Source organism: Pan troglodytes, chromosome 11 (assembly GCF_028858775.2).
Source record: "Pan troglodytes isolate AG18354 chromosome 11, NHGRI_mPanTro3-v2.0_pri, whole genome shotgun sequence".
Classification (NCBI taxonomy): Eukaryota; Metazoa; Chordata; class Mammalia; order Primates; family Hominidae; genus Pan; species Pan troglodytes.
In genome coordinates this window covers 49,408,045-49,434,000 of record NC_072409.2, presented here as the reverse complement: position 1 = coordinate 49,434,000, position 25,956 = coordinate 49,408,045, and the positions used below count along the sequence as shown (strand labels likewise).

Sequence of the window (25,956 nt, the reverse complement as noted above, 5' to 3'; positions counted from 1 at the left end):
AATTAACTTCATTCAAGCAATACAATAGAAGCTCTGTACCTCCTAAGGAACTGAGAGAGACTCCTTCCTTATAAAATAGGGCTGCAGTTACTGCCCCTGGGTCTGTGAAGGAAGCCCAGGGTAGGTGTGCAAGTGAAGAGCCCCCTCTGCTGAGGCAGTGATGCTGCCTCAATGTGACTTCACAGCTAGCCAATGGGTGTGCTGAGGCTAGGCCAAGGCTGTTCTGTCACCGAGACCTAGTGTGAAAGACCTAGTGCCTTGACAGGACTTCACAGCTAGCCAGTGGGTGTGCTGAGGCTGGGCCCAGGCTGTTCTGTCACCCAGACCCTGGGTGAAAGTGACACCCAGACCTAGTTGCCGGAGAACGCCTGTTCAGATCCTTCTCGGAGTCTTTTTGTGTGTGCGCCCTGTCTCCAATCTTCTTACGTAAACATGTTCGCAAGAACACCCTGTGGTATTCACATTTCTGGAAAGAGGGTGTCTTTCATACCCTATGGGCGGTGGTGTGTTGAAGCCAGCTCAATCCAGCTGGCAGGAGTTGGTTCAGGGCTTTTTAAAAAGCGTTCCCAAGAGCCTGTGGCTGGACGTTTGCCAGCACACCACTGTCTCCCAGGCTGTAGGTGTGAGAATGAAGTGTCGTGCTAACATTCCCTCGCTGGGGAGCACCACCTGCAACATCATGGACTGTGTTTCTACTCTCCTATTTCTCAACATGCTTTCTACATTGAAGAGTCTAGTCAGATTACGCATCCTTGCTTAGTGACAGCTATTTGCAGTTTACACCTTTGTGTACATTGCAAACAAATCAGCCTTTAGAAAAGAATTTCATTAAAAAATTTTAAAAGGAGAAGATCAAGAGCCCAAATGCATAATCTTCCTGACTGCCCTTTCCCACCATAGATGACAACAGGTGCTGAGCCGGGGCAGGAGGACACGTGCCATCGTGATACCTGGAGTTCACTTCCATTGGGGACAGTATCTGCCAGCAAATTAATAAGTGACATTCTAATTTGTTATGTGAGAAAAGATATTTATTTATTTTTTTTTTTTTTTTGAGGCAGAGTCTCATTCTGTCACCCAGGCTGGAGTGCAAGTGGCATGATCTCGGCTCACTGCAACCTCCACCTCCCAGGTTCAAGCAATTCTCCTTCCTCAGCCTCCCGAGTAGCTAGGATTACAGGTGCCCACCACCATGCACAGCTAATTTTTTGTATTTTTAGTAGAGACGGGGTTTCACCATGTTGGCCAGGCTGGCATCGAACTCCTGACCTCAGGTGATCCACCCGCCTCGGCTTCCCAAAGTGCTGGAATTACAGGCATGAGCCACCATGCCCTACCTATTTATTGTTTTCAAAGAAGAGCTGGAAATTTATTGAGAGCTCTGAGTCTCAAGTTCCAGGCCAGGAGCTCATTCTGCAACATCATCTGTTCTCGATCTGGCTGGAATAACTTGAATATATCAAAAACAAGACCTATTTTAAAATAAACCTGATATATTTTACAATAAAGTAAATATCTAAGGGAAATAATGTGTCTCCTTTATTCTTTAGCAGTTATTATATGTCTATGCACACACATGTTATGGAAATGCATTTTAAATGTGTGTAGAACAAGGATAAATAGCCCATAATGAAAATGTCCCTCTGGCAAAGTTATGACTCTGATTTGCTATTTCCAGCCTATTCTGAGGCAGAACATGTGGTGGCTTCTGCCAGGCCTTATGTTTTATTGACTGGGCCAGCACTGTGGGTCTTCCTGCATCTGGGGCAGGCGAGACGAAATTCTCTTACACAGAGGACATTTTAAAAATGTATTGTCATTTGCTTCCTGGCATAAATAGCTATAATGAAGGAATAAGCCTCAACATTAAACCAATAATGTTTAAATTTAGATACATAGAAGCATCAGTTGCATCCATCCCCTTCAGATCTTATAGACTTAGTAGCCAGGATCCCAGAGCTAGTGAAAGAGTTATAAATGTTTTTGAGAAGGGAAAAAGGTTAAAATTAAAAGACATTCTTAAAGGATTAGATTGAGATATGAATACATTCATACATATTTGTATGTATATATATAACTGTCTAGAGAATAAAGACTTATGTGAGCAATTAGCAGTTACTTCTTAGATAGTTGTATCTAAATTATTATGGCTGTATCTAAATATATTTGAATTATTTGCAGATATCTGACTTATAGACAGTTATATCGACATTAGTTTTAATGTGTGATGTAGGTGCATGTTATTATGATTGTAAGATGCAGAAGTGTTCTCTGAGAGTATCCAGGGCCTGTGAGAGACGTATATCCCTGGTGCCACCTCTGCCTCAATCCCCAGCTTAGAGTAGGGGGCTTCACATCCCCCCTGAAGCTGACCCTGAGTAAAGGGAAGGAGAACGAGACAAGGAAGGAAAGGCAACAATTTGTTGTAGGAGTCACGGGGGCTCAACCTCAACCTTAGAGTTGCCTCACCAGTTCCCATAGGAAACTGGGGTGAAGTGCGCCTGAGATGTCAACTTCTCAGCACCCCTGGGCACGGAAGCTCTCCCAGCATGGAGGTGTACAGTCTCAAGGGCATGAGGCAGTGACTGCAGACGGGGTGTGAATGGTCCTGGAGCTGCAGGGAGGCACTACCTGATTGGTGCCAGGAGATGTCTGCAACACTGTTGCTTTTTTTTTTTTTTTGAGATGGGGTTTTGCTGTTGTTGCCCAGGCTGGAGCGCAATGGCATCATCTTGGCTCACTGCAACCTCCACCTCCTGGGATCAAGTGATTCTCCTGCCTCAGCCTCCTGAGTAGCTGGGATTACAGGCACCCGCCACCACAGCCGGCAAATTTTTTTATTTAATAGAGTTGGGGTTTCACCATGTTAGTCAGGCTGGTCTCGAACTTCTGACCTCAGGTGATCGTCCCGCCTCAGCTTCCCAAAGTGCTGGGATTACAGGCGTGTGCCACCGCGCCTGACCACACCGTTGCTTCTATTTCTATAGTCTAGTCAGGATTCTATAGCAACACACACAGCACATATATCCAGGGGTCACTCTGTCAGTCCACAGAAAATAGGTGACCCAGTGGTGAGCATGTTACTTTTGAAAAGTGTCTTTTGTGTTTCTCACCCATCTCACCTTTCCTCTCACCTTGCCTTAAAGGTGTTTGCTGCCAGTCTTCGCCAAAAGTGTCTCCTAAGTGTCTTCCCTGGTAATAAGTCTGCTCTTTTCCTGCAAACTATAGACACATGTAAATACACAGAATGAAAAAATTATTTTCTTCTCATTTCCCCACTTTTGAAAGCCACAAGACAGTCGGTGAATTGATCCTTAAGGTGGTTCGCATCCTCTGTTACACCCAATTTTCCCTTCATGCCTCATGGTTGGCATTAAGATTTGGGAAATAAGTTTGTGTGGGTGTGAGGAAAAGGCTGCATCTCCATCAAAACTACACATGCCCCACCCTTGTTTTCATTACCCCCCCACCCCTCCCGAAGTGTGACTGTAAATCAAGCTCTTCCATATGTATGTCCTAAAATAAATTTCAATTACAGAGTATCTATGTGTCAGAACACACTTCCCACATAACACATACGCCCATGATCGTTCACACTTGGTCAAGTCCACTCTGTAAACCAGGAAATTTCCTTCAAAAAATCAGGAAATTCCCTCTCAGTGTCAGATCCCTGAGCTCAATGTTATTTTGCCATTTTTAGTGGTGTCATTATCATTCACATAAGGTAGTAACGTTAAAAAATTTCCTATAACAAAACAGAAATATCATAACTCTAGAAAGCAATTGCCTTACTAGAATTTTGAGTTGGACATAAAACACGGGAATGAATAAAATAGAAAACTCATAAAATTCTCATCATTTTAAGGGTCTATATTCACTCCTTTTCAGAGAACCCAATGCCTCCCAAGCCTTTTTAAAATCTTAAATTCTCTCTTTCCCTCACTGAGATCACAGTATGATGGAATATGTCTGAGGGTACAGAGGACACCCCCAGACTCATATCCCAGGAATCACCACACAGTTCCAAAGCATTTGGCCAATGCTTTATGATGTTAACCCAAAGCCTCTCTTCATCTTCATGCCTCATGAAATCCAGTGAGAGAAAGCTCATGATTTACTGTGTCAAAAATGAAACAGAACATCAGCCTGATATAAAACCAAAGAAAACAAAAGGAAATAAAGTAGAGTTAGCCTCCATTCCTTATATAAGAAAAAAAGTATAAGACTTACCTGGGCTGTGTCAGGAGCATGGGGTCTGGGTTTCAGTCTAGTATCAAGAAAGCCCCCTGGAGGAGGCATCTTGCTTGGGATGCTGTTGTAGTATGGGTGGTCTGAGCCATCTCCCTCCTCTTCCGTCCATGGCTCATCCAGACTCTGCATTCTGTTAAAGGAAGATTTCCAAGGGCTTTAGCCAAAAGTTGAACTTGCAGCCAAAATCAACAAATCTAATGTTAGCGCCTGTTATTAAGAAAAGAGAGTTTAGTCAGTGCCTCCTCAGCCATCCAGGTCTCATGCATAGATGAAAAGCAGATGAGTGGTTTAGCAAAATATGTCTGCCATATTCAGAGTTTCACTCATTGGAACATTTCAATCATGTTTGAAGGATGTCCTTTTGTAAAAGTACATTTTAATTAAGAAAGAAATTATGCCTAAGGATAGCCAGCTCCTCAAGGGACAGCACACATTTTTGTAAGCCATGAAATTGATCCCAAACAAAACCAACTACAAAATGGAAATTTAGTGATACGAGGGAAAATGGTAGAATACGAACCTCTCAAAATTCTCCCTTCTGCTATTTGAAAAAACTGTTGTGCTTCAAAGGACATTATCAAGAAAGTAAAAACACAAACTACAAAATGGGAGAAAATATTTGCTAACATACATCTTAAATGAGACATGTATCTAGAATTTATAAAGTACTCGTACGACTCAACAATGAAAAGACAACCCGATCTTAAAAATGAGCTGAGGATTTGAGCAGACTTTTCTCCAGAGATACACAAAAGGCCAATAAGCGCATGAAAAGATCCTCAACAGCGTTAGTCATCAGGAAAATGCACATCAAAACCACAACCAGAGACCACTTCATGCCCACTAGGGTAGCTATAATCAAAGAGATGGACAAGAAAAAGTGTTGATAAGAACGTGGGGATATTAGAACCCTCACACATTGCTCATGGGACTGTAAAATGGTGCAGCCACTTTAGAAAATAGCTTTGCAGTTTCAGCATAACCATATGACCACAGAATTTCACTCCCAGGTATATACATAAGAATATTGAAACATATGTCCACAAAGAAACTTGCATACATCTTCACAGTAGCATTGTTCATAAGAGCTAAAAGGTAGGGCCGGGCGCGGTGGCTCACGCCTGTAATCCCAGCATTTTGGGAGGCCAAGGCGGGCGGATCATGAGGTCAGGAGTTCAAGACCAGCCTGAGCAATATGGTGAAACCCTGTCTCTACTAAAAATACAAAAATTAGCCAGGCGTGGTGGCACACACCTGTAGTTCCAGCTACTCGGGAGGCTGAGACGAGAGAATTGCTTGAATCCGGGAGGTGGATGTTGCAGTGAGCCGAGATCGTGCTACTGCACTCCAGCCTGGGCAATGGAGTAAGACTCCATTAAAAAAAAAAAAAAAAAAAAAGGTAGAAGTACCCAACTGTCCATAAACTAATGACTGGATGAACAAAAGGTCATATACCTATACACTCAAATATTATTAAGAACTCTAAAATGAAAGAAATACTGACAGATCCTACAACATGAGTGAATCTTGAAAACATTCTTCTAAGTGAAAGAAGCCAGATACAAAAATATGATTCCATTTATATGAAATGTCCAGAATGGGCAAATCCATAGAGACAGAAAGTAGATTAGTGGTTGGTGGGAGAGTGGGGAGTGGAGAATGGGGAGTAATTGCTGATGAGTATAGAGTTTCTTTGGGGGGTAATGAAAACGTTCTGGAATTAATGGTGATAATTGTACTTTTGAATATAACAAATCAACTGAATTGTAAACTTTAAAAGAGCAATTTGATTATATATGAATTATCAATTTTAAAAATAATAATAAATGGAGTCTTAGTGGCATCTGATTTGTTTTTCAGTGTCCCCAGAGAATGGGGCTGGAACAGCTGGATGCAGTGTGGGTTCTCTCATGTTCCCAGGCTGCACCCTGCTGGAGGAGCGGAGCTGAAACGGAAGGCAGGGGAAGCTCAGGAGATCCTCCTCGCCCTGCTCTCGGACAGTACCCTGCGGGACACCAGGAGCCTCTGCAGGATAAGGTGAGGGGGGTGTCAGGTCACCGACAGTATGAAGCTACAGGCAGGGCCCCTTGTCACTGCTCTGCTTTAGAAATGATATGCCGGCCGGGCACAGTGATTTACGCCTGTAATCCCAGCACTTTGGGAGGCCGAGAGGGGCGGATCACGAGGTCAGGAGATCGACACCATCCTGGCTAACACGGTGAAATCCCATCTCTACTAAAAATACAAAAAATTAGCCGGGCGTGGTGGCAGGCGCCTGTAGTCCCAGCTACTCAGGAGGCTGAGGCAGAGAATGGCGCGAACCCGGTAGGTGGAGCTTGCAGCGAGCCAAGATCGCGCCACTGCACTCCAGCCTGGGTGACAGAGCCAGACTCCCTCTTAAAAACAAAACAAAACAAAACAAAACCAGAAATGATATGCCAATACTTGCATTTGGAGGCGACATTTTTCTCAGTGGATAAGATCCTGTCTACTACATTTTCTTTCCCCAAAAATCCTTCAAACTTCACTACATACAAACACATACAGAACTTCATACATTATGTACACTGCCAGAGAAGTGTGGTAGTTAAATTAACTCCCTCCATTCATTTTTGTGTGTATTATCTTAATAGCATTTATTTGGCTTTTATTCAACATTTCAGAAACAAAGGCTAGCATAATAATTAATATGAAATATACTTACGCATCCCCCATGGAGATTAAATAAGTGTTAACCTTTTGATCTATTATGTTAAATCAAGTTTAGCCTAAAGCTACCTCCTTACGTATTTAAGTTTGGCCTAAAGGTTTCTCTGTAAATCCTGAACTGTACAAGTGGATGTGTAAACAGACCGTAGCCTACTCTTGTGCCAATCACCGAGTTTTGGCCAATCAAATGCGGCCAACTGTTCCAACTGTGTTCAAATAAGGCAAACGCCGAGCTGTAACCAATCCAGCTATTTCTGAACCTCACTTCCATTTTCTGTAAGTCATTTTCCTTTTTCTCTCCATAAATCTTCTTCCACCACGTGGCTGCCCTGGAGTCACCGAGTCTACTCTGGCTGGGAGGCTGCTCTGTTTGGGAATTGTTTATTGCTCAATTAAACTCCTTTAAATTTAATTCGGCTGAAATTTTTCTTTTATCAATTACATGCTTCCCTTTTTAATAAAATTTGTCAAACTTACGTTGGATGGATACATAGATATGTGATATTATAAGTAAAATGTTAATGGTAGAAGCTAGATGGTGTCTATACAGTTCTTTGTGTATATTGGAACATTTTTATTATAAAATGGTGTAGGGGGTATATGCTTGACAAATACAGTCAAATGCAACCCATTTACCCACACCTCTGTCCTGTCTTCAGATATCCTGGAGTTGTGTATAGCATTTTTGCATTTTGTTGTTGTTGTTTGTGTGTTTGATTTTCTGAGATGGAGTCTTGCTTTGTCGCCCAGGCTGGAGTGCAGCAGCACAATCTCAGCTTACTGCAACCGCCACCTCCCGAGTTCAAGTGATTCTCCTGCCTCAGCTTCACAAGTATGTGGGACTACAGACATGCATCACCATGCCCAACTAATTTTTGTATTTTTAGTAGAGATGGGATTTCACCATGTTGGCCAGGCTGGTCTTGAACTCCTGACCTCAGGTGATCCACCCGCCTTGGCCTCCCAAAGTACTGAGATTACAGGTGTGAGCCACTGTGCCCGGCCTTGTGTATGTTTTTATAGTCTTTCCATACATTTATTTATCCATATACTATATATGCAATCATTTATGTTTTCAAATTTTTCATAAATGGTTCATATCCTTTTGTAACTTGCTCTTTTTTATTTCATTATAAATTTTGAGATTTATGCTGGTAGTACATGTATATTGGTGAATTCTTATTAACTACTATGTCCCATTATACACAAAATAAAAAATTTGTTTCCTCAGTCTCCTACCTACATTTGGGTTGCTGTCACTGTCTGCCTCTAACTTTCTATACACATCCTCCTGTCCCAGCTTGCTGAAGTTTCTTTCGTTCTTTTTTTTTTTTTTTAATATGATGGCCATAAGGGAGAATTGAATTCTAGCATTTTCAGCCTCTGGAGTGAAGTTTCTAGCAATGTGGAAATGGTGGGTCCTGCAGAGGCACCTCCAAAATGAATGTCTTAAACGGAATTTTCCAGGGAAAGAGGAAAAGAAATGAAAAGTCTCTTTGAAGAACGGCAAAGACTGAGAAGGGAGATGAAAGAAGCCTTCATAATCATAAGAACAAAGGTAGAGTCTGACTCTAGAACTAAGGCATAGAAGAATGTGGCTTTAGAAGTTTGAAAAAAGTATAGAGTAAATTTAGGAACAGTAAAGTTTTGTTTCTAGCGACCACAACATTAGAATAGATTTTCATTATGCAAGTTCAATCAAGGACAGAATACTGAATGACCAATATGCCCCATATTACTTTTCTTTTAATGCTTGATGCTGTATGGAATATTCTTCCATCCTAAGGAAACTCAGTGATAGAACCTGAACATTTTTTATAATAAACTAAACATCTCCCAATTCCTCTTCACACTCACTATTTTGTTGAACACTTAAAAAAAAAAACCTAAGGTGCCATTCTTATTCCTACTTCACAGATAAAGCTGCTGAGACTCAAGGAGTTTACAGAACTTGCTCAGGGCCACCTGGAAGGTAAACAAACTACCAAGCTGTTAAGCTGCAAAGGCCAGCGAAGCCGAAACTATGCTGGTCGCCAGCACAGTGCCTCACGGAGGGGACCTCTTGCAGCACGACTTTGGCTAATCGTAACGACAAGGACAATGGGACACACAGAACTGGTGGTGACATAGACCCAAAGAGGTGACATATGGAAGCATCACATGGCTGCAGAGGAAACAGAACAAAAAAATTTATAATGAAGTCGCTTTTCTGTAACCTTGGCGACCGTCACTATAGTTTCAAGAAAATGTTTTTCTACACATTCAAAGCATCATCCATATGTTGGCTTCCATCTGTTGGCTTTCTGTGCCATATCCCAGCACCGACCAGGTGTCTCTGAGCCCAGGAAGCCCTGTGATTAATTGTGCCTGTCCAGAACACAGCTCAGGGATGTGGTTTTAAGAGGAAAGGTCATAAAACCCACATAGGCTATTGCAAATGGTGTCACAGCACTACTCACCGATCATGGAGAGCGGGAATCTTGGTAGGACACTGTAAATATTGCTTAAACCGGAGCTCAAAGGCTTGTCCGATGGAGCCGATGACATCCTGGGCCAGCCCATCACAGCATTCCAAAATGTGACAAGCTGGGAAAGCAAGTGACATGGGCCTATTAGAGACAGACACTGGTGCTACCTGGGCTCCTCTACAAAGAGCCCTTGCTGAGGACACAGGGACAGAGATGTGCATGCTTCTTCCATAATATGTCCTAGCAGATCCAACCACAGCTTTATCTCCAGGTAGGGAATCCTACAGCTATAACATTTCACAATAGGCATGCATTTCTTAATAGCCTATTGTCTACAAAATTATAGGTTTCATTTTTAAATAAATTAAAGATTTTTCAAGTTCAATTTGATGTTCTTCAATTTCTTTAGTCTATAAAGCATCAATTCTGACATCAATAGGGAAAAATTGTTTAGAAGGAGACTTCAGCATGACAAAGAGCCTGATCTCGACATGAACTAGGTCCCTTCAAACCCATGAGGCCTTAAAAAATGGACTGAAACCAGCATCTGTTGAGTGAATCTTGATTTATTCAGTGGACTTAGAGCAAGTAGTTCACTTGCTTCTTAGTGGGGGTAAAGTGTTGACCATCATATGTGGCCACTCAAAACAATAAGGAAACCTTTGAAGATGAATATAAAGAGATATTAATTATCAGTGTGACCATGCCAATAACATGACACATGCGTCTACGTAAATTTGAGACTGGTTATTCATGCAGATTCTCAGAAAAGCAGCTTGTGTAAAGAGTAGATAAAAGTTAGGGGTGGCGGTAGGCCAAAATGAGGCCACTCCGAGGCTGGTGGTAAGGCCTGGAGCAGTCCTTATGCTTGAAGCAGGCACCAGCTGTTACACAAGGACATGATGTCCTAGTGGCAAGGCTGCAGGATTATCTATGTGAAACCTTCAGAGAAAAGAGGGCCAGCCTCTGCCTCATAAGGAAGTAGTACTTTTTCTCCAGGGTACTGGAAAATACCTCTACTCTCCAGACCCACTTCCACCGTGCCCTACCATAAGCGTCCACATGTCCCTCCTGAAGGAGCCACAAGGCTGTCGCCATGAAGAGCCTAGCATGATCTTTTTACCAATGGGATAAAGGAATTCTCAGGAATTCCTGGGAAGGATGACAGCTGCCTTTATTACACCCCACCTTTCTCCTGCCGACAATCGTATGCCAAGGAGGGTTCCTCCAAAAGCCGCGTTGGTCCCTGCAGTGAGGAGGATGCATTTCTTCATGAGTTGTTGTTCCCCAGCCCTGGCAGTGGTTAGGGAGACACTGAACTGTACCCTCCCTATAGGAGAAGCCAGTACATACTGGAAAGATGAAAGCTGTCAGGGAGGGGACAGAGAGACAGACACGGATGCCTCTGCACAGTGTGGAGCCTCTCAGCATAACACGGCACTGGGACTTTACCCCGGAGGCAGCCAGCTAGGCCCTGGGGCCTCAGCTCCTTCTCCCCCAGACTCCAGGGCAGGGAGACTTCTGTGGACACAGGAAATGTATTTCCTCGGAAGAGCAAGTACAAATGTATTTCTGCTTTGGGGAGCAATGCAACCCCTTGGATACAGCAGTGTTATTTTAGATATTGCCAAGAGATGTATCTACAAAGGTTCAGGCATCCTGGTTGTCTTTTGATGATCAATTATTGACATTATTTTAGTATTGACATTATTATTTACTAAGTATTGTCCCCAGGTAGTCACAAAGCAATGCCAAGCAGCTGTTACAGTTGTGCAGGTCATTGACAGATACAAATGCAACCATCTTTCCAGCTAAGAAGGAAGTAGGAGTCCAGGCCTGAGCAAGGGAAAGCCAGTGAGACACCTCGTTTCCCTGACCTGTCCTGTGCCACGCCCCTCCCGGCCCTGCTGTCCAGCATCAGCACCAGCCAACAGGACTGGTTGGTCAGTGTTTTGGAGAATGAGAAAAAAGACTGGAAAAGGGTCAGAAAGGGTAGCCTATTTTTTTTAAGGAGAAAATAGGTATCCTAGCCTTTAAGATGAAGAACGAAGAATACGATTTACTGAGAGTGGGCTGTACAATCTCATCCACGTGCTACTAACCTTCTACGCACTTGAGAGCATGAAGCCTGGGAAGGGGCCTCTGTGGGAAAGGTCCAGGACATTTGGAGCAGGTCAGGGCTTGAGGTAAAAGCACTCTAGCATGCTGAGAAATGGGCATGTTACTCTAAGTGACTAACTGGGGGGCAGGCCCTGCAGATTGTGAGTAGACCCATGGACTCTCAGGAATTAACTCATGCCTGCAGCTCCTGGCACGTGGCAGAGTCCTCAATGAATGGAGAAAACAAGTCACCTGTTGCTTTGGTCTGAGGATTCCTTCTATAAAATGGCCTCTACATGTTCCAGAAACTCACTCCAAATCCAGTTAAACCTGGACTTTGTCTCTCTGGGCCTAGTATTTCTTCTGAGAGTATTGACACTTAGCCAAAAGCCACAGTCTTCTAGCCTGCCCTGTGTGATTTGATGTGTGCACTAAATAAAGAGGCCTTCCCCAAAGGCAGTCATCCAGCCTGCTGGGCTTCGCCTCTCCCTGAGGAAACAACAAAACCAAAGATGTCATTCACAAGCAATGGAGAAGAAACCAAGAGAGGTATGCAGCCCATTCGTGCACAGAATCGAGATTCCAAATGATGCAAAATCTAAAACATAGCTCAATGTAAACAAGGTCAGCAAGACAGGGAATTCCATAGTCCTTCTCATTTGAGGAAACTGCCCATTGGGGAAACTCGTACCAACAGCCTGCAATAGTTCATTTACTTAAAAGCAGGGATCCTTTGCTGACACTGGTTTCTCTCTTATTTAGCCCTGCCAATAAAAAAAGCTGAAGCCACTCTCTAAGAGCACTAGCCCAAGCTGCCCCGGAGCAGCCACCTGAGCCATGACATCAGCAAGGGGACTCTCACGAGCTCACATCACAAGGACTACTCCATAACTGAGATGGGCAACTTGAAAGCAAACCACTCCCTTAGGAATGTATTGTGGCTCTGTAGTCACACTGTAGTAGCTGGGGATGTGGTGGCTTTCAGCCATATGGTAGCTCCTGGCATGTCCACTCACATCTCCCGCTCCCTGAAGAATGGTTAACAGTGGTGAATGAGAAGGCAGTACCTAGATGCATCCCAATCCACCAGACTTCCAGTTCTCAGCTTCCTCCTCTCCCCAAATAAGCCCAGAGGCTAGTAGCTGCTCCTGGCTTGGCGCTCAGGGCTGGCCCCCGGCCATCTGCCTGCTGCAACAGGGCATCCAGTAAACCGGTGTGAGGCTTGTTCATCTAACACCCTACCTGTGACACCTATTCTGTGAGTCAGGGTGGGCAAGTTATGCCACAGCAAGAAACAATCCCAACGTCTCTGGCCGAAATCAACCATTTCATTCTTGCTTACTCATTTCTGGGCACCTCTCTAAGGCAGCCATCCTCTCGTGGTGCCTCAGTGGCCCAGGCTGGTTTGATCTTTTGATCCTGGAACTCAACGCAAGGCCTTTCCCACAACCTGCAGAAGAAACAGACAGCAGGGCCTTGCACCAGAACCAAATGCACCTTCTGTTCTGCTCTTAGCCCGTCACACAGAACTGTCATGGGCTTCTCCCAAGCAGGAGGGGGCTGGCAGATGCCATCTTTTGCAAGTTTGGAAGGATAGGAGAGCAGGATATTAGGAATGCCCATCACACCCACTGAACCCCTTCTCTAAGTCACAGTTATCCATGCTGCTTCTCACTCATGCCTACCACAAAGAACTTTCCAACCATGCATCCCCAATAAGTGTCTATTTGTAAATTATTAACGTGCATTCCTGTATTAATATTATGCGTATCATAAAAACATCTTTTAAAAGATATCTTTTGTCTTCAAAAAGGATAAAATAAAGAGAAAAATAAAAATGTAAGCTGTCTTGTTAGCCGTGAAAGCATTACTCTGTCAGTCAGTATCTCAAGACACAACCACATTAGGTGTGATCTATTGTTATTATGATGGATAAAAATTCATCTTTCCATCCTGGAGGTACATTTCTTAATCATCTTGAATGTGGAAGGGCTGATTTCTTATCTTACATGAATAGATGATCAGTGTTTTTACTGTGAAATGCAGCCTGTGAAGTTTTCAAAATGGAAGTAAATGTTATCAGCTCTTCCGTTTCTTTTCTTTTTCTTTTTCTTTTTTTGAGATGGAGTTTCACTCTTGTCGCCCAGGCTGGAGTGCAATGGCGTGATCTTGGCTCACTGCAACCTCAGCCTCCTGGGTTCAAGCCATTCTCCTGTCTCAGCCTCCCGAGTAGGTGGGATTACAGGCGCCCACCACCACACACAGCTAATTTTTAGTAGAGATAGGGTTTCACCATGTTGACCATGCTGGTCTCGAACTCCTGGCCTCAAGTGATAAAGTGCTGGGATTACAGACATGAGCCACCATACCCACCCACCTCTTCCATTTCTTTCTTATTTGTTTGAGCTGCCATGATGGGTGTGATCCCTAATGTACAGTTTCTCTCCAAGAGGTTTAGTTCAGTTAAAACTAGTTCACACAGCTGAGAACCCACTTTGCTTCGCCGCTCACCCCACATCCCAGCACATGGGCTGGCAGCAGAGAGCCCTGCCTGCTGTGCAGCCATCCTGCCCTTCCTCTGCTATTACGGGCTAAGATCATCCTCAGTTTCCAGATTAGAACTGTGAGCCAATGCTCCAGCCTTCATGTCCCACACAGTGGGCTGTTTGCACACTTCTGGCATAGGCCATTGCCTCGGCAAGCTTTGCGTGAACAGCGAGACCCTGCCCAAGCCAAGGCAAAAAACTTATCGGGATCCATGCCCCACTTTCAGGAAGCCACACCCCAGCCTCACACTTCACGGGTCCCAGGTGCTGTCCATCAGCCTCTCCAGGGTGGCTTGGCTGCCACAGTCCATCTGGGGTTCTCCAGTGACTGCTCATCCAGACACCAGTAGCCTCTGATCCAGCCACATTCCAGAGCAGCTGGCCAGGGCATGGGGAACCTTGGAGATACTCGAAGTCATTACTCAAATTAGGAAATGTCCTGCTCAACAAGGACGGCTGTCTTTTCATCTTAGTGAGCTGATAACCCACACACCTTAAAAGGAATATCAAAAACGAATGAATTCTACCGGAGAGACGAGGGCTCCTCAATCTCTGACTGGTCAGACAACCTTAGTTTGTTTATTCAATGTAGCCATGCACTCTGAATTGATCCAGTTTTCCTTTTTCTTTTTTTTTTTTTAATCAGAGAAGAGTAAGAAATCCAACATTCAGCCACCCTGCTATGATGAGTTTCTCAGTACATGTCCTAGCCCCAGATAGGGCAAATTAAAGTAATAAGGGTATAGCATTTTGCACCCATCAGATTTGTGGGAATTTAAAAGTCTAAAAATGCCAATTGTTGAACAAAAGGAGACTTCATATACTACCCGTGGAATTATAAAGTAAAATGACCATTTCAGAAAAGTTGAGGATGTCCAAAACAGTGATTTGGCCTCCAGGTACATAGCCTAGGGAAATTCCTGGATGAGAGCACACAAAAAAAATATATACAAAATATTTACTGAAGACTTTATTTAGCAGACATTTTTTGAGCATCTACTGTGCACAAGGCCCTGCCCTAGGATCTAGGGAGAGTTTCAGTGGACACTGAAAATAAATAAATAAAAATATACTTCTGTAGTGGATTGAAGGGTGCCCTCCTCCCCGCAAAAGTCATGCCCCCTGACCATCTGGAACCTGTGGAAAAGAGTTTTTACAGGTGTGGTTAAGTTAAGGATCTCGAGATGAGATTATCCTGGATTAGAGAGGGCTCTAAATCCAAGGACAAGTGTCCTTATAATAGATGAGAAGAGGGGCCCAAACACATAGGAAGGGGAGGCAGAGAGAGGACTGATGCTGCCACAAGCCAAAGAATGGCTGGGCCACAAGAAGCTGGAAGGAGTCTCCCCTAGAGCATGGCTCTGCTGTTGCCTGACTTCAGACTCCTGGCTTCCAGAATGGTGAAAGAATCAATTTCTGTTGTTTCAGGCCACTTAGTTTGTGACATTTTATTATAACAGCCCTAGGAAATGAACACAGCAAGGAAGACAATGTAAAACAAAGAAGATGGAGGATGGTGGTGGAGGACATGGTGGAGGATGGTGGTAGAGGATGGTGGCATAGGACGTGGTGGAAGATGGTGGTGGAGGACGGTGGTGGAGGATGCAGTGGAGGACATGGTGGAGGACGGTGGTAGAGGATGGTGGCGTAGGACGTGGTGGAGGATGGTGGTGGAGGATGGTGGCATAGAATGTGGTGGAGGACAGTGGTGGAGGATGTGGTATAGGATGTGGTGGAGGATGGTGGTGGAGGATGATGGTGGAGGATGGTGGTGGAGGATGATGATGGAGGACAGTGGTGGAGGATGTAGTGGAGGACGCGGTGGAGGACAATGATGGAGGATTTACATGGTGGAGGTGTACATGGTGGAGGATGCTGGTGGAGGATGTGGTGGAGGATGGTGGTGTTAGGACGTGGTGGAGGACGTGGTGGAGGACGTGGTGGAGGACATGGTGGAGGACAGTAGCGGAAGACGTGGTGGAGAATGGTGGTGTAGGACGTGATGGAGGGCGGTGGTGGAGGACGTGGTGGAGGACAGTGGTGTAGGACATGGTGAAGGGCAGTGGTGGAGGATGGTGGTGGAGGATGTGATATAGGATGTGGTGGAGGATGGTGGTGGAGGACATTGTAGAAGACATGGTGGAGGACAGTGGTGGAGGATGGTGGTGTTAGGACGTGGTAGAGGACGTGGTGGAAGACATGGTGGAGGACAGTAGTGAAGGACGTGGTGGAGGATGGTGGTGTTAGGACGTGGTGGAGGACGTGGTGGAAGACATGGTGGAGGACAGTAGTGAAGGACGTGGTGGAGGACGGTGGTGTAGGACATGATGGAGGGCGGTGGTGGAGAACGTGGTGGAGGACGTGGTGGAGGGCGGTGGTGGAGGACGTGGTAAAGGACGTGATGGAGGATGGTGGTGGAGGAAGGTGGTGGAGGATGTGGTGGAGGAAGGTGGTGGAGGATGTGGTGGAGGATGGTGGTGGAGGACAGTGGTGTAGGACATGGTGGAGGACAGTGGTGGAGGACAGTGGTGGAGGATGGTGGTGGAGGATGGTGGTGGAGGATGTGATATAGGATGTGGTGGAGGATGGTGGTGGAGGACATTGTAGAAGATGTGGTGGAGGACATGGTGGAGGACGGTGGTGGAGGACGTTGTGGAGGATGGTGGTGGAGGACGGTGGTGGAGGATGTAGTGGAGGATGCGGTGGAGGACGTAGTGGAGGATGCAGTAGAGGATGATGGTGGAGGATTTAGTGGTGGACATGGTGAGGACAGTGGTGTTAGGACGTGGGGGAGGACATGGTGGGGGGCGGTAGCAGAGGATGATAGTGTTAGGACGTGGTGGAGGATGTGGTGGAGGACAGTGGTGTAGGATGTGGTGGAGGGTGGTGGTGGAGGACGTGGTGGAGGATGTGGTGTAGGACATGGTGCAGGGCGGTGGTGGAGGACGTGGTGGAGGACGTGATGGAGGATGGTGGTGGAGGACGTTGTGGAGGATGGTGGTGGAGGATGGTGGTGTAGGACAGTGGTGGAGGATGTCATACAGGACGTGGTGGAGGATGTGGTGGAGGATGGTGGTGGAGGACGTTGTGGAGCATGGTGGTGGAGGACGTGGTGGAGGATGGTGGTGGAGGATGGTGGTGGAGGACGTGGTGGAGGATGGTGGTGGAGGATGTGGTGGAGGATGGTGGTGGAGGATGGTGGTGGAGGATGGTGGTGGAGGACGTGGTGGAGGATGGTGGTGGAGGATGGTGGTGGAGGACGTTGCGGAGGATGGTGGTGTAGGACAGTGGTGGAGGATGTCGTATAGGATGTGGTGGAGGACATAGTGAAGGACGCAGTGGAGGACGATGGTGGAGGATTTAGTGGTGGACATGGTGGAGGATGGTGGTGGAGGATGTGGTGGAAGACGGTGGTGTTAGGACGTGGGGGAGGACATGGTAGAGGACAGTAGCAGAAGATGATGGTGTTAGGAGGTGGTGGAGGATGTGGTGGAGGACAATGGTGTAGGACGTGGTGGAGGGCAGTGGTGGAGGACGTGGTGGAGGACATGGTGTAGGACGTGGTGGAGGGCGGTGGTGGAGAACGTGGTGGAGGATGTGGTGGAGGACGGTGATGGAGGACAAGGTAGAGGATGTGGTGGAGGACATGGTGGAGGACAGTGGCGGAGGACAGTGGTGTAGTACGTGGTAGAGGATGTGGTGTAGGACTGTGGTGGAGGACGGTGGTGGAGGACGTGGCAGAGGACGTGGTGGAGGATGGTGGTGGAAGATGTGCTGGAAGATGCTTGGTGTAGGATGGTACACAGGATGATCAGGGGAGGCGGCCCTAGAGGCGGCACTGGAGAAGATACCTGAAGCGAGTCAGGGAGAGAAGTCCAGGAAGGCTGGTGGTAGAAGGCAGATACAGGGCCCAGAAGGCAAGAGCTTGCTTGGCACGGTCAGGGTCAAGGAAGACCCAGAAGCCAGTGTAGCTGGAGTGGCAGGGAGAGGGGATCATAGGAAGTGAGACGGAATGGAGTGGGAGCGAGCTCACAGAGGGTCCTGTGGGTGTTGGGGGAATGGGACATTTTATTTGGAGTGAGCAGAGAAGGAACAAGATTGCATCATTTTAAAAGGATCCTTCTGGCTGCCATGTGGATAAAAAACTTTAGAGTGGAAGAGCGGGCACAGAGTGACTGATGATTAATTATGGAGCCTGTCAGGGGGCAGCAGGGCAGTGGCAAGAACTGGTAAGATGGAAGGCTTTGCCGGCAGGTGCAGGTGAAGGAAAGAAGGCAGAGAACTGGGGAAGTCGGGAAGGGGTTGCGGTTGATAGAGACCAGCAGGTGCTCTTCAGGAGGAAAGTGCTGGACCTATCTGTGTCTGCCTATGTTTGAGAGGCCTGTGAGACTCCCAAGTGGAGACACAGAGCTGGCTTTCAGGCAGAGGCCAGGTCTGGAAAAATATGTTCAGCATTCTCAGCCCAGGCATGGTATGTAAAGCACAGAGCCTGGCTTTGTTTGTAAAAACACTGCTCATAATAGCCAAATGTGGGAAACATCCAACCATCAGAAAATTCACCTCCTGCCACAGTGTCATTCGACGGCATATTTAACCACCTGGTTAAAAAAAAATAAGCCATTGCTTTCACCCATTATACACTTGAGGCTTTGCTGCCAAGGGAAAGAAAAGTTAGAAGCAGTGTTGTGTTACTTCCACCAATGAGTTCAAAATATTTAAGGCCTCTTTTAGAAAGTCACCTCTTGGGGCCTACAGCAGTCCAGGGCCAAAGGAAACAGAAACTCCTTTTGTTGAAACCACCATATTCGAGAAGCCCAGAAGAGGCAAACTTGGCTGTGTGAAGCATTGTCTTCCCCATGTGGGCTTCCCACTCAAGCCCACTCACTCCTAAGACCTCCTGTTCTTCAGAAAATCTTGGGAAAAGAGCAGCAAGATGTCTTAGGAGCCGCTGTTCAGGCTGGATACGTAGGCTTCTCTCCCATTGGGTCAGCAGCACCTAAGCATAGTCATCACGGTTTATCCGAAGTTTGTGCCTTCCACAGTTTCAGTTACCCATGGTCAACCTCAGTCCAAAAACACTAAATGGAAAATTTCTGAAATTTACAGTTCATAAGTTTTAAATTGCACGCCATTCTGAGTGAGTAGTGTGATGGAATCTCATGCCATCCTGTCCAGTCCTTCTCAGGATGTGAATCCTCGCTCTGTCCCAAGTATTCGCACTGCATATGCTACGTGCCTGGCACTCACTTAGTAGCTGACTCAGTTATCAGATCAAAAAAATATAGTATGTGTAGGATTTGGTGCTATTTGTGGTTCCAGGCATCCACTGGGGGACTTGGATGGAACATACCCCCACAGATAAGGGGGAACTACTATATAGGAAACAACTTTCCATGTCTTGGTTCAGGGAGTACCAGAGGGCGCCTGATCAGGGGTACTATTACAATTATAAAGTATACGAATTACATGCCTTCTGTAGGCAGTTGTATGCCTAATTTGAGCATCATTTGGTAGCTACTTTTGTGACCTAAACAGTCCATTTGGAACTGTCTAATATATACATAAGGTTGCAGGGCATGGGAGTCACCCGGTAGTAATGAAAGTTCCAATGTAAAAAGAAAATGATATGTTAGAATTTAGCAAAGCCTGACTTGTTGGGAATTGCATCCCTACAGGTGCCAGTAGTCATCGCCTAGGCCTCCTATGGTCCTGACTTTTAGCTATAATTTACCAACCTTGTGAGACATGGCTCATTTTCCACCCTTATCTCTTTGAGATGGTGGTGGTGGTGGTTACCATCCAACTTAATGACTTGGGTCAGGAACCTTTTGTCCTTTCATTGGATTAACTATAGAAGCCATGGATTCTTGATACCAGAGAGACAAATATAGATTCTCATTAGAATTACTCTAGATTAACCACAAACACATATAAGAATATAGAAGCAAGAATCAGCACGGAAAAAGACAAACAGTAACAGCATCGAGGGACTTGAACCCGTAACTGTAAAATTTTACAGAAGACTTTCTGGGATGCGTTCTGTCCCTGATGGTCTTTAGGGGCTGTGCCTGCAGCCACAACACTACAAGGTCTGCTCATACACAGAGGCCTAGAAGCCCCAGTGTGGGGACTTTTAAGAGCCCAAATAAGAATATTCACACCCAGAATTTCTTGCTACTCTGCCCAGTGGTAGAGGCCAATCTTCCTAAATTAACCCCTGTACATGGCATAGGGGAGGAAGAAAGGAAACAGAGCAGTTGGGAGAAAGCCCTGCCACTGGCTCCTTCATGGAGGAAGTCATCCTGGTAAGGACACTGATGAGATGGAGCAGAACATGCTCATAGCTGGGCTGCTGGGGGGATGCAGCTAGATCCACCCTCCCTGCCCACACTGTCATCTGGTAGGCTGGGCCTCCTCATACATGGTGAAAGGAGGGTTGAGGGGTAAAGATGGCTGCAAATTCCTTGACATTCTTTCCTTGAAGGGTACATGTGGCTTCCTTCCCCCTTGAGTCTGAGCTGGCTGTGACAGCTTTTTTTTGAGACGGAGTCTTGCTCTGTCGCCAGGCTGGAGTGCAGTGGTGCGATCTCGGCTCACTGCAACCTCTGCGTCCCAGGTTCAAGCGATTCTTCTGCCTCAGCCTCCCAGGTAGCTAGGACTATAGGTGCGCACCACCACGCCCGGCTAATTTTTGTATTTTTAGTAGAGATGGGGTTTCACCATGTTGGCCAGGCTGGTTTCGGTCTTCTGACCTCGTGATCTGCCCGCCTCGGCCTCCCAAAGTGTTGGGATTACAGGCGTGAGCCACCACACCTGGCTGACAGCTGTGACTAGTAAATCTATGGCAGAAGTGAAGCTTAGCCCGGCCTTTCAGAGCACTGGACACATCTACTCTGGGTCTCATGGAACCTAGAGCTGCCATACAGAAAGCCCTACTTCCCAGAGGGATGAAGGGGCCACTTGGAGAGTCTCTGAGACTCCATGGAGAGGGCTGAGCCTCTAGTCATCCTTGCCAAGGTCCCAGGTGTGGAAGCAAAGCCAATTTGGACCTCCTAGACCAGCCCAGACTCTCTAGCTAAAGACCACTCGATGACCCCTGTCGATGCCACTTGGGCAGATGAACTGACCAGCTGACACTTGCTTGAATTCCTGACCCACATTCTATTATAATAAAATGGTTGTTGTTAAGCCACTAAGCTTGAAGTAGTTTGTTACAGGCAATAGATAGGTGGGAACACAGAGTGAGTATCTCCCACTAACTGTCTCAAACAAAGGGCCTGTCTTAGTCAGCCGGTACTGCTGTAACAACACCACAGGCTGGGTGACTTCAACAACAGACATTTGTTTCTCACAGTTCTGGAGGCTGGAAGGTGCCAGCAGACTTGGTGTCTACTGAGGGCCCTCTTCCTGGTTTGCAGACGGCGCTTTCTTGCTGTGTCCTCACATGGGTGGAAGAGGGTGAGGGAGCTCTCTGAGGTCTCTTTGACAAGAGCACCAAACCCATTCATAAGGCTTCCCCCTCATGACCTAATGGCTTCCCAAAGACATCACCTTCAATTGGGGCCTTTAATTAATGCAATACCATCATATTAGGGGTTTCTATTTTAACATATAAATTTGGGGGTGACGTGAATATTCAGTCCATAAGAGGGCCCCTGTGTTGGTGGTGCCCTCAAGCACCAAAAATGGTGATCTTTTTCTGCATCACAGGTCTGGCACTTGTCTTCACAGTATCACCACATGCAAACCTGAGAGAGCCTGGTGAGGCAGCCACGGGACATGTGGAATCGATCCTGATTCCCATGTCGCTGGACAGGAACTGTATTGTGGGCAGAAAGTACTCTTGGTTTGCCCCTGAGAAATGAAGTCAATGACTCGGGGCTAAACTCCTTCAGGATCTGGACCTAAGCCTTATTTCCCAGCTTTGGCGGTACCTTGGAATCATCTGAAGAGCTTTTAGAAAATTGTATTGTCTGGGCCCCACTCTCTGAGGCCTGAGCATTGAGGTTTTTTTAAGCTCCCCAGGCAGTGGCGTGGGGGACGGTTCTCCATAAGGCCGCATCATGGATCAGTTCACCTCTTCCGTATGGGCTATCTTAAAAATATATCCAAGGTATAGCATTGGAGGGTAAGGTAGCAAAACAGAATATTAGGATCTCATTTGTATGAAAATGTTAAAAAGAGAGGGTATGTATACGGATAAGCATTATGCAAAGCAAACTAGAAAATCTTAGTTGGTACCTGGGGTAGGGGGGTAGTGAAAGGAAGTGCTGTTTTGTGCCGTTATTAATTCCATTTGTTATTTCATCAATGAGTTTTAAATTGCAGCTGTGGTGTGGTGCATCAATAGCTGCCTGGAACTCCAGGGTAGTGCACCTTGGTCAGTCCCAGCCACCCCAGGTATGCTACCAACCAATGGGCTTTGGTTTTATAAATGACTCCCCCTATCCAGCCGGTTCCTGAAGACTTAGAAGCTGAAAGGGATATAATCAGACAGCGCCTGAGCTCAGACACTAGCCTCTAGCGCTGGCAGGGCAGAGTGAAGTAGCTAGGGGTGGCTTAGTGGGCACTGGGCACACACCAGGAGCTGAAGCTGGGCAGGAGGACAGGCAGCAGGTGGTCTTCCAGGAGTAACCGAGGCCACTGTCAGAATATGGGCAGGGGCTGTTTGTGTGTAAATCAATTGTACCAAACCAGCTATCTGGATACAAGCGTGTGTTTGGTGGTCAGAGAGGTCCGGTACCTCCTAACTCAGCCAAGCGATCTACAACCCTTGCAAACCTCATTCATCCTTAGTAATACAAGATGGCACTACTCATTTGTTGGGAGGGGGCTGAGATAATGAGGACCAGCTTGTATAGAATGTGAAGCCTGGCTGTACACAAACGAGAGATTAAAGGGGTCAAGCACCGCTTACCTCTGCGATTAACAGGGTCCTTAGCCACATATGCAACATAGTCAGTTGTGTCCTGTTAAAGAAAAAAGAGATGTCTATATCACTAATCACAAGTGAGAGAACACACAGTCAGGGACACAGGGCACAAACCAGTGAGCTTAGAAGGACTCAACCACCAAACAGCTAAAGAATCAAATGCTGCCTAAGAAACAGCCCCCAGAAGATTCAAGCTATATAATGTGGGTAGCAACCACCCAGAGGTCTCACATTGCAGACTTTGACTCAGCAGGTGAAGGGTAGGGTCTGAGGTCCTGTACTTCTAACCAGCTCCCATGTATACTGAGGCTGCAGTGTCTCAGTATCCCACCGGAACTGGTTAGAAGTCCACTCACACTTTGAGCAGCAAGGAGAAAAGGCATGTTGGATCGCCTGAGAAGCTTTAAACACACTGATACCTGCGTCCCAAAGTGCAGATAATCCCATTTAATTGGTTTGGATGTGAGGCCTGTGCATTAGTTTTTAGATGCTCCCTAGATGACTGTAACGTGAACCACATGTTAAGAACCACTGCTCTCAGCTTTGTCTACACCAGTCGTTCTCCAATTTGAGCTGGTATCAGAATCCCCTGCAGGGCTTGTTAAAATAGAACGCTAAGCCATACCCCTGAGTTTCTAATTTGGTAGTAGTTCTGGGGTAAGGGCTCAAAATTTGCATTTCTGACAAGTTTCTAGCTGCTGCTGCTCTGGGGGCCACACTTTGAGAACCACTAGGCTAGAAGAAAACCAGAGTGGATGTTCAAAGGCTGACTGCAAATGCTGCCTTCCTGGTGGATGAGATATAATGGTTATTTTCTTCTTGGACATAAATAATGATCTTAATACTTTAATATGTTTTAAAAATATGAGCTCTATTGAGAAGTCTCATCCTTCCATATGAAATGTGAGTTTCTTTGCCTGCCTTCTCATATAGTCAGTGCATAGGGAAAATGATGACCTCAAAAGTAGACCACGGCAACCATGTGCATTTTAATTCATAAACAAATAAGCAGAGAAACCAATAATTATCTTAACTCTTGAAAGCAGAAAAGACTCCTCTGCAAAGTTGGTATTTTCGGCACTCAAGACTCCGTGGGGCAACTGATAAAAGTCTACCCCATTTTGGCAGACATTTCCCATATGTCATTGCTTTGAAGGGCTTCCAGGTTATTGATATGCTCCCGATGTTGCCAGCACCTAAAAGGCTCTGTCGTGACTTGCTCCACTGTTTTCTCTATGGGCAAAGGAGACATCCCCTTCTCTCTCAACAGTGCCCTACAAAAGCTCTCCAAGGAGAGAGAGATGAGGGAGAGAATGAGTATGGGGCGGCCATGTCACTGTTGTAGGACATCTGCTGTAGGTTCAGGTGGGTGGTGCTGGGCACTTTTCCACACCCCATCCCGCTGGATCTTACACAGCCCAACAAGACCACACCAGTGTAGCATTCTTCCAGCAGCTTTTGAGACAATGGTGCTGCTTCCCCGGTCATTCTGCAGGGTGTGGCTCAGCTAAACTGTTTTCTTTTCTGCTCAGGACACTGTTCCCTGGTGTATTCACAGGCTGACTAGGGAAAGGAAATGAAAGATCGTCCACCTGGTCAAACTGGCTTCTGGTCATTTCCATCAAGGAGGATCCAGTCAGAATCTGAAGTTATTGGCAAAAACAAGGATAACAGCTTGTAATCATAGACACTTCCTGAACTCACAAGACGTGAATGTCAGAAGGATCCTTAGAGAGCATCTAAGATAGCACTAGATTTCAAGGTGAAATTCATAGAACCCTAGGGTTGGACAGGTGTCTTCTCCAGTGTTTGAGGCATCACCAGCATTTTAAAAAATTTTAATTTTCATTTCCATGATTATCTTAAAATTAATATAAGAGTAACTGGGATCATTTAGATGACCACTATGTTATCAAGTTCTGCACACAATTTCAATGCCAGGATTTGCAGCTGGATTTCCAACATTATGATTGCTAGGTTTTCAAAGAATTAGAAAGAAAAGGACACAGGCTAGATTTCTCTGCCCACATAAAGCAAATTGACATTACACTTGTACATGATGTACAACTGAAGTTTCTGCTTGAATAGAAGAAATTAGTGGAAGAATTGAGTCATCCAGGTGCCCATGGTAATGAAGAGACATTGAACTTAAAAAATTCTGCCCCATGGTGGCCAGGCCAGCATCACATTCAGATGGAGATTTAGTTTCAGTGAACTTTGTCCATCATAGCAAAGTAATATTACATTGAATGTCATTGGCCTTACAATGTTTACTTGTATTTAACTTTCAAATTTAAGTAGGGGGAGAGTTAAATAAAAAGTATAAATAAAAGAAGTTTATTTTTAATTTGTTTTTAATTTGCACATATTCAGGTAACAAAATTAGAGTCAGCATTAGTAATGAATACAAGGAATATATACTTTTTTTACATTCTTACTCTGGCTCAAAGTTGGGAAAGGAGGGAGAATAGAGAGACATAATATGTCCCTGTCTCTCAGATGGTCAATGGCCAAGCTTTTCTGATGCCAATATTGATCCTTTTCTGGCAGAGCAGGCAAATATATTACCATTCAAAACAATATTCTTGTCATCAGGAAGCACACTAAGTTCCAAAGACAGAGCTGCGAAGTGCTATTCTGCATCTATTCTATACCTGTTCCCACTCCCCAAGATCCCCTGTGCCTGGCCATTGTTCTGGCATTTTTGTGGTAGTCTTTTAACACTGGTAATTACAGTAGATTATAATCACAGCATGCCCTTTTTAGAGAGGAATTAATAAAGTTTTCTAGTCTATCTTGTTTGCTATTTCAAAATACCATTTTCCTACTGGGTAAACTGAGGCACTAAGCAAAAAGTGACATGTACACTTAGCAGGAGAACAAGGACTAGAATATAGAATCGTCAGCTTTATTAAAAATGTCTACCAATTATAATGTGCTAAATTCATGG

The 25,956-nt window shown here is 45.6% G+C and overlaps 1 protein-coding gene across 2 annotated transcripts in view; it reads right to left on the bottom strand.

Annotated features, from left to right (window-relative positions):
* Positions 1-25,956, bottom strand: part of SHC3 (SHC adaptor protein 3) — a 171,638-nt gene that overhangs the window by 37,455 nt on the left and 108,227 nt on the right. The window contains exons 6-9 of one of the 2 annotated variants that reach the window (XM_520118.9): positions 22,992-23,043; positions 9,420-9,546; positions 4,231-4,381; positions 3,135-3,222 (exon numbers count right to left, since the gene is read on the bottom strand). In XM_520118.9, the coding sequence (XP_520118.3) occupies positions 3,135-3,222; positions 4,231-4,381; positions 9,420-9,546; positions 22,992-23,043 (418 nt within the window). Of the gene's footprint in view, positions 1-3,122; positions 3,223-4,230; positions 4,382-9,419; positions 9,547-22,991; positions 23,044-25,956 lie in introns of both variants that reach the window. The other variant, XM_009456850.5, reaches the window with a different exon arrangement.